The sequence below is a fragment of the Lathyrus oleraceus genome, chromosome 7 (genome assembly GCF_024323335.1).
Source record: "Lathyrus oleraceus cultivar Zhongwan6 chromosome 7, CAAS_Psat_ZW6_1.0, whole genome shotgun sequence".
In the NCBI taxonomy this organism is placed as follows: domain Eukaryota; kingdom Viridiplantae; phylum Streptophyta; class Magnoliopsida; order Fabales; family Fabaceae; genus Lathyrus; species Lathyrus oleraceus.
The window spans coordinates 472,543,598-472,553,265 of record NC_066585.1 but is presented as its reverse complement, the minus strand read 5'-3'; the positions used below and the strand labels follow the sequence as shown (position 1 = coordinate 472,553,265).

General features: G+C 35.3%; 1 protein-coding gene across 1 annotated transcript; it reads left to right on the top strand.

Moving 5' to 3' along the window:
- The first annotated feature begins 6,468 nt into the window (after window positions 1-6,468).
- Window positions 6,469-7,446, top strand: LOC127104402 (uncharacterized). Its single transcript, XM_051041586.1, has 3 exons — window positions 6,469-6,486; window positions 6,658-6,930; window positions 7,141-7,446. Exons 1-3 carry the CDS (start codon window positions 6,469-6,471, stop codon window positions 7,444-7,446), a joined length of 597 nt encoding a protein of 198 aa, XP_050897543.1.
- The last annotated feature ends 2,222 nt before the right edge of the window (window positions 7,447-9,668 follow it).

The following is a 9,668-nucleotide window of genomic DNA, read 5'->3' as shown; positions in this document are numbered from 1 at the left end:
GTATAGTTTGTTTTTGAATAACATGTGAAATATTGTAGTATTGTAATATCCTAATCAACAATAGGGTCTTCACTCTATTCTGGTTTTGTATTATTCTAATCATATTCTATTTATCAAGTTTTTATTTAATTGCACCTTATATTTTAGAAATATAAGCGTACAATTATAAATAAAGTGATCTTTATATTTTAGAAATAATCTTATTGCACTATAAAGATACGTAGCCACGAGAATGTGAATCCTTGGCGAGCACCTTTCTTTATTTTATTTGTCCTCTCCGGTTCCACGAATTACGAGACTCTGACTTTCTCATTGCACCATGAGAATACGTAGGCATGAGGGTCACAATCCTCCTCGAGCACTCTCTTTCTAACCCATTTTCTGTTTTGCATGTGCTTAAAGATAAAAACACTCATTCAAGCAAGAGCATTCAAAATGGTTCCCATGAAGTACTGTGGATGTGAGGTGCTAATACCTTCCTCTTGCATAACCGACTCCCGTATCCGTTTTTCTGTTTCCCTTGTGTTTTATCGATACTTTCCCTTCTCTCTTTGGGGATAAATAAAGTTCGATGACGAATCTGTTGTACCTTCGAGCGTACGATGTGTTTGGTGCGTACGCCATTTTTTCAGTTATCTTCATCGCCACCATAAATTAGCCCTCCCACATTCGTGTAATATACCTACTAGAGCATGTGAGTCTCGCTCCTCTTGTAGGGAGAACACACCTTATACTTTTTTGGACAATACATTTAGTTTTAAAGACACTAGGCACACTTACTTAACATCTTAAGACACTAATGATTTGTAGATTAACACATAACACATCATACCTCATGTATTTGTTAATCAAAACTCAACGGTAGAAAACTCATAATGTAGATCGAAGATTTCCTTATTCCAAAGGCTCAACAACCCAAATATGTAAGAAAACTGTAAATGTAAGAAACAAAATCAAATTAGTTAAATTCAACCAAAACTCATTTCAACTTTAGGAAGGAAGCTCACCATATGATAAACTCCGAAGAAAACCTTATCCTTAAAAGAAGAACTTCTGAATTACACAAATTGAGGATGTGATTGTTAACTAAATGACATTGTGCATGTGAATTAAATCCTAACAAGAAATGTAGAACTCATTAGACCATAACCGAGAATAATAGTTTATTAAGGTAGTTGATTTGATTTCTGTGATTGTTTTGAAGATGACGGTTGTTGTAGGAGGTAGAATCTAATGAGATCAATGTTTCGAGGAAATGAAGAAAGGCCATTGTTTGGTTGATATGGGGCAACAAAACAAGGTTAGGTCATCTATCCATAGAAAACTGTTAATTGAGAGAGAGAGAGAGAGAGAGAGAGATAGAAGAGAGAGAGAAGAGAGAGAGAGAAGAGAGAGAGAGAGAGAGAGAGAGAGAGGAGAGAGAGAAGAGAAGAGAGAGAGAGAGGAGAGAGGAGAGAGAGAGAGAGCGAGAAGAGAGGGAGGGCGGGAGTAGGGAGGGAGGGGGGAGCGGGGGAGGGGGGGGGAGGGAGGGAGAGAGAGAGAGAGGAGTCGAGGAGAGAGAAGAGAGAGGAGAGAGAGAGAGAGAGAGAGATCTTGAAAATGAAGGAATCACTGTAAGGAAGCCACATACAAGTCGTGCTTGGGTTCTTGAGGGTTTGGGGAAACACAAAATGAAATCCTTTGAATTGACAAAAAGAAACGCAAAAGAATTAGAATATGTTTAATTAAAAATATATACCTATGGTTCTTTTTCTAACAACATCCAAGGATATATAACTAACAACGTTGCATGTGTATTGTAATTTTCTTGTAGTTCAAATTAGTTAAAAATGTAGCTATATTAGTTGAGTTACTTGTATGACAAGTAACTAAGCCTCAATTGTTTATTTTGAGAAGTTAGTTGTTAATTCCCCTTATACAAATATACAAATACATAGTACTTATATAGAATAAATGAATAAAATTCACTTTTTTTTATCATTCTACTCTCTTCCAATCGTCTCCATTTTTTCGGCCATTAAAACAATGATAGTTAATCTCATGTTATGTTTTAATATTGTTTTATTTTAAAATAAATTAAAATTTTAAATTTATTTACACTAAAGATTTTAATACTCAATCAAAACTCATGTATACACTATTCTAAAACGTAGATTCTGTAATGAAATTTGACATCGGCCAAAGTATTTATCATAGTAAATTCTATTTAATAAGGCGGTTTTCTTTATTCTTAATCCTTCACTTCAGTTAAATATAATAATTGGGGTAAAATATGACCTGTTTTTTTCAAAATTAAAATTAAAAAACATTTAACCACGGTCAAATTTTTTAACCGTGGAGAAATGTCCATATCACGAACACGCTCTGAATTCCAACACATACATTTTAGTTTTTCATTTATTTTTAAGACACTTATGTGTTGTAATATCTTCATTCATTTTTACTATCTTGAAAATTCTGGCATTGAAGATCAATGTCAAAGTTCAAGCATACCGTTTATATTATAAAGTCAAACTTGACATTAATCTTTAAAGCAAAATTTTCAATATATTGTTTTAGCATCTTCAAAGCCTAAACCTTCTGGATCAATGATACAACAACATAACAAGATGGACGATGAAGTTTCAATATATTGTTTTCTAGTTTGTGAACATGTAGAGATTATGTGCAGGGAAAAATGTGTAGAGTTTGTGAATGGAAAATGAAGTTGGAGACAAAATTAGTTTGGATTAGGAAAAATGTGAATGAACGTGTTGAACTTTTAAAGACAAATTTGTATAACTTTTGCCCACAGTTGAAAAAAGTAACCATGGTGAAATGTTATAAGTTATCCCCATGATTATTAATAGTAATCATGGTGAAAAATGCTCCTTTTAAATTAAAACATACTAAAATATAGTTTATTTTCCTTCATAACATAACAACGCCCTAGCGAAAAGCCTTAAGAATAGAACAACGCCCCGGTGAAAAACTATCTGCATAAACCTATGAAGCATCTTTTCTTCACTAACTTTCATTATATCTTTTCCAACTCATAATCAAGAAAAGAAAAGACAAAACGCACAAGAAGGGTACATGAAACTCATTTCTTTAACTCTTATTTTTCATGTTTCTGGTACATGAAATGTTTCACCACTATTCATGTTACAATAGTGTTGTTATTGTTGTTGTTGTTGTTGTTAGTGTTAAGACTCTAAGCCATAGAGTTTTAATGTTGCATCATGTTGTTTAGATTGAGATTGAATGTTATATTTTTTTGCTTTTGTTGAGATAAGTAATAGGTTTATTGTTGATGCTATTGTTTTTTTATTGAGTTTAAGATTGTTGTTATTGTTGTTTAGTTATTGTGACTTAGCAATGTTTTTAATGTTATATATTGTTGTGATTAAGAGTGAGAGTGAGATTGGGATTTTTTTTATGTTTTGTGTTATTTAGAATATTATATGTTGTTGTTGTTGTTGTTGTTTTGTTGTAGTGACTTAGTAATGTTTTGTTTTTAATAAAGTGACTTAGTAAAATTTATGAACTTAGCAAAGTTTTCATTCAAGATGCATGCTTTTACAAGGATTTGATTTAAATTTCAAAAAGTATTATGGATTGTAGTTGGATAAAAGCTAATAGATTAAGTCCGGTGTATGATAAATGAGTTATTGAATTTTTTAATTTCGCAGAAAGAAAACTTCCTGACAATATTGGAATCTTTTATTGTCTTTGTGTTATATTGAAATATCAAAAAATTTGAAAGAAAAAAAAGCAATATTTAACCACCTATGTCGTGATGGAATTAATCAATATTATATAATATGGATGTGGGACGGTGAAATCGATAAAAATCAAATTGAGACATCACATGGACATTAAGTTGATGAAGATATGGATGATCAACTAGAAGATATGATATGTGATATTGGAGAAAATTTTTATAGGAAATCCAATGTGTATGATACTTTATACAGCGACAATGATGAGTCCTTATATATGTGTGTGTAGTGACAATGACAAGTCTTTATGTGTACGTGTGCGTGTGTGTGTGTGTTGTAACGTCCCGATTTTATTAAAATTATTTTTTTGGAATTTAATTGTGTGGTAGTTGTGGTTGTGTTGTGTTGATTGATATTTTGATGTGTTGTGTTATCATTGGTGTGAGATAGTTACCTTAGAATGATATAAATTAAGGTATTGGGTGTGTGTGAGCAAAAGTATAGAAATGGTGGTGTGGTGAGTAAAACTAATTAATTATATTAGTTATTATTTAGTTAATTAGTTAATATTGGTTGAATATTAAATTAATTAGTTAATTGAGTGGGTTATTATTATTACTAGTAGTATTATTTAATAGGTGGAAATTAGTGATAATAGTAATAAGCTAATAAAATAATTAGAGGTATTATTATTTGTTATTATTCTATTTGGTGAGATTAATAATAATAATAATAAGAGATATAAAAAAATAAAATAGAAAAGGGGGATAGTGAGATAAAGACAGAGAACATGTAACATTTGAGAGAAAAGAGAAGAAACTGAGAAGGGGAGCTCAATAGGAGAATTCACCATTGTCGAAGGTCAAAGAATCAATTGTTAGGAACTCTAAGGTAAGGACGGAGTTCTGATTATATAAGGGTTAATATGATGATGATGATGGGTAGATTATGCCATGTAGGTTTTGTGTTTTTCTTCTCTATATTCATGATCATTGTGTGTATGTGGTATGATGATGTTGGGTCTGATGAATTATTGCAATTGTTTTTGTTGGAATCATAAAATTTGATTGAATTGTATGATATCAATGTTGTGTGGTTGATGTTGATTCAGGTCAGAGTCAGAACTGAGTTATGAATGTTTTCAGTGTAAATAAGTTGGGGTTTTGAACTTTGGAAAAATGTTTTTTCATGTTAAAATGTGGTATAAATGATTTGTAAGAAAAATGGAATTTTGAGATGAATTTCAAGTGATTTTCATTTTGAAAAAGTTGCAGAAAAGTGCTTATGGAATAGTGTAATCGATTACTAGAAATGGAGTAACCGGTTACCTTGCTTAAAACACGTCTTTGGGCAAAAATTCGGGGGTTAATCGGTTCCTAGTTTTTGAGTAACCGGTTACCCTATAAAACAGAGGTTACGTAGGGGTTGGGTAACCGATTACCGCGTGTGTTGGCAGTGTGGGTTGCGCTATAGGGTGTAGTGTAAATGATTACTGGTTTTAGGGTAACTGGTTACACTAGGAGTATTTTTATGAAAATTTTTAAAATTCGTAACTTTTGTTCCAAGTGTCCGATTTGAGTGTCATTTGAAGTGCTGGAAAGCTGAAAGTGTGTACTTTCATTTAAAATTGGTTTCAGTACCTGTAAATGAGCATTTTCATGTGTGATGGTGTTTAAATGCATTGTAATATTTATATTATGGTGTGACATAACCTTAAATGCATTGTTGTTGCTTGTTATGTTGTATGTCAATGTTGTTGACCTGTATGACATGTGTTTGATGCATGATGGCCAGTATTTACGGTTTACATTGACTATGGTTATGGGTCATTGTGCATGATGTTGTTATTGCATGTATAATATGTTTCCTGCATTCATGTTGTTGGACAAATGGTGCATTGTTGGTGAGCCTCAAATCCCATTGTATGGATTGGGCCGATAGCTGATTTCGAAGGTGATGGAATTAGTGAGTCGTTATCGAAGGTGATGGTAACAAATTGGTGGCTTTGATCCTAAGAGGTGAGGATTGAAGCGGTGATCCCGAGTGTTCATATATTGGTACCACATGCATTGAGTCAAGTTGCATTGTACATTGGTTGCATTTGTTATTGTGTTGGATGGTTGATTATGTTGTTATTATGTCGGATGGTTATTATGTTGGTGTTATGTGAGATGGATGTTATGTTGTTATCCTGTTTGGATAGTTGTTGTGTTGTTGTTCCGTATGGATAGTTGTGATGTTGCTATTATGTGTGGATAGTTGTTGTGTGGATTATGTGGAATTATGTTGTGGAATGGGTGATGTGCATGTGATAATCTGATGCTTACTTATTATCATTCTTTCCTTTATATAATTACGATATCTCGCCCATTCTATTTGAATGTTTCCTCCATGTTGGTAACATGCGGATAATCCGTTGTAGGAGCTCAGATGTGAGTGGAAGATGAAGTATTCTGTTTTATTTTAATGGCGGTGTCTGCTCTGATGTGTAACACTGGGGAATTTGGAACGTTGTGTCTTTCATTATGTTTTAAAATTTCTTATAATGACATGTTATGTTGATGTTGGATATGCGAGTTGACTGTTTGTTATTGTTATTCCACTGCTACTTAATAAAAGTTAACATTCAGACATGTATTTATTACTACTATTTTTATAAATGTCAAGTGTTACATGTCTTTTCGAGTGAGCAAGTTGATTGTATGTTCTAGTGTAGCATCCTAAACTGTATGTTGAATTGTTTTACTCTGATAAATGTTTTAAAATTATGTGGGGAAAATTTAGGGTATTACATAGTGGTATCAGAGCAGGTCGGTCTGTTCGGCCAAGTTGTTGAGTCGGTGTGGTGTGACAGTTGAATATTTTCGATGTTGTCCCTTTAACCATTGTTGTTGATGGTGGTGTGAAACAGAAAATGGCTGGAAGAAATGAAAATGTTATTGCTACTGCTTTGTAGGCTATTGCTCAGGCTGTGCAGAATCAGCCTAATGTTGGTGGGAACGACGAGTTCCGACATTTGGGGAAGCTCCAGTGGAACAATCTGCCTACTTTCAAAGGTAGGTACGCTCTTGATGAAGCGCACACTTGGCTCAAGGAGATTGAGAGGATTTTCAGAGTGATGGATTTCTCTAAAGCACAAAAGGTGTGGTTCGGTACACATATGTTAGCTAAGGAAGCTGATGACTGGTGGATCAACACTCGTCACGTGGTGGATGTTGCAGTTGAAGTTGTAACTTGGGTTGTGTTCCACAGGGAATTTTTGAGAAAGTAATTTTCTAAGGATTATCAAGGGAGGAAGGAGATTGAGTATGCTGCCATATTTGTGGAACTTGCTAAGTTCTACCCTCATTATAGTGAGGCAACTGTTAAGTTCTCTAAGTGTGTCAAATTCGAGAATGGTTTGCGTCTTAAGATTAAGCAGGCGATTGGATACTAACAGATCAAGAGGTTTCCAGAGTTGGTAAACAACTGTAGAATTTATGAGGATAGTGGAAAGGCTCGGTTGGCTCACTACAAGGAGTTGAGCGAGAGAAGAGGAAAGCAGAATCTGAACCGTGGGAAGCCATATAGTGCTCCAGTTGATAAAGGTAAACAGAGAGTTGTTGGTGGTAAGAGGACAAGTGGAGGAGGTGCCCCTACTCCTCTTAAGTGCTATAGGTGTGGTGAGTTGGGTCATCGTTTCAGTGAATGCAAGAGTGATGTGAAGAAGTGTACAAGTGTGGGAAGTCATGACATTTGTTACTGATTGCAAAGAGAGTGTGGTGACTTGCTACAACTACGGTAAACAAGGACATATCAACACTCATTGCCTGAAGCCTAAGCAAGCTTCAACTAGAGGAAAGGTGTGAAGGAGAAGGGCGATCCAAAACGCAATGGAATTTAAAATTTTCTCCTTTAGTGATCCTTACGAATGGGCATCATCAGTGATAGAATCATTACCTCTTGTGACGATTGAAACCTTTGATGCAGATCTACGGAGCGATCATGAACGTTGAACGATGACAACGCCTCTACTCAGTCCACACGAACGGATTCCTTCAATCTCAGTGCTAGTTGCTACGAATGAAGGCTTTGAGTGTGTGAGAGAGAAAAAACGAAAAATTGCAATTGCACAAATGCTTCTGCATAAGGGTTCTATTTATAGAACCACTTGTGTAGGCTATAAGCTAAAAATCACACTTAAGTGTATGTGGCCAATATCTTATAATATGCCAAAATCACTTAAGCGTGTGGTACCTTACCATATTTCGTATTCTACTTAAGTACACCATACCTTATGATGTTCTACAATTCACTTAAGTGCATCGTACCTTACGGTGTTCCTTAGTTACTCTATCTCTCATCAATCCGTCCTTTGTGTGTGACCCTGTAGGTTTTCGCGGCATTGGCAATTATATTAAAACACGTATTTAACATAATAAATAGTGAGCGGTATCTAGCAACACATCACTGCTACCCAAGACACGAAAATGTCATGTGATATGACAAATCCTTTTGTGATAATCCTTATATGTAGAATTACCCTTTTGCCCTTATGTCTATATTGAACACAAGGCATAGACCGTGTCATCCTTGTCCAATTCAATATTGGGCCCATAGACATTTATCCTGTTACGCAGGATGGGCAAATTCCATCTAGGTCACTCATGACCCTTAGCATGCTTTGTGGAGTACCCATCAACTGTCTTTATGGTCATCCAGTTACGGACAATGTTTGATCAGCAATAAGGCACTCGACTCTACATCTAAGGTCCATAGTGGTTTCAGGTCGAATGGTGGTATACACCATTATCACCATGAGAATAACTTATGACACTTTGCATAACATTCTATATAGGATTCTCATAGCGGGTCAATCTAGTATAAATATTACCCTTAATACTCATACATATGATTAAGACTTGATAACCCCTTATCCATGATCCATGAGATGTGATCATCAGTCTATATACATAATAGTCTTAATGCTTTAATGTTATCCCACTTCACAATAAAGCTCGACTATGGATACTTTAAGAATAGTGTCCTTATGTTTAATGTGATCTCATGATTAAGTCACACTTGATACATTAAACGGACTAGCTATTCTAGGGACTTTATTAAACAAACATAATAAAGAAAACGCCTTTTATTATTAATAAATAATTCGATACAAGTGTCGCAACCTGAAAAAGGGAATGCGAAAAAACAACCGGCGAGAAAAGAAATGACAGAAGAATCGCCACCGTGCGTTATTTATCCTAAAGGAGGGAAAGGAAACGCTCGAAGTAAACCTGGAAAAAGGAAAGGAAAAAGACAAGGTCTCACAACCAAATCTTGGGTTCGGGAGTCAATTATGCGAAGGGAAGGTATTAGCACCCCTACGCATCCGTAGTACTCTACGGGATCCACTCTTATTGTTCTCGTCTAAAGGGTGTGTGTATATCTAATGTACTATTTACTAAAAGAGGGGTCAAAAGGAAATGACTCGCACAGATGTTGCATCCACTGCATACGTATCTCATCTGAATATGAGAATCAGAGTCTTCGTAGCTCGGCTACCTATGGGTTAAAGAGGAGTGTGCTCGCTAAGACATCGTGTCTTATGCCTACGTATCTCATCTGGAATGAGAATCAGAGCAAGCCGTAGTTTGGCTACCTACGGGTTTGTTTTTAGGTGAACGACGTTACTACGCAATCTACCGGATGCTCGACCTTTGGAGACTTACTCGTCTGTAGTAGAAGGAGTTAACGTGTTTTTAGGAGAATAAAAATCAATGAGTTTGTTTGTGTTTTAGGAGTGCTCATGCAAAAAGGAAGTCCTAGACGAAGGAACAGTGCTACCTTAATTGACATGCAAACGAGAGACTGTACAAAGCCTAGCAATCCTATGGGGAGACGATCGCACCACACAACAACATATAGCATAAAATAAACCACGCCAACAAGGGGGCTCAACCATACAGGGGTAGGGCTTTAGTCCAGAGG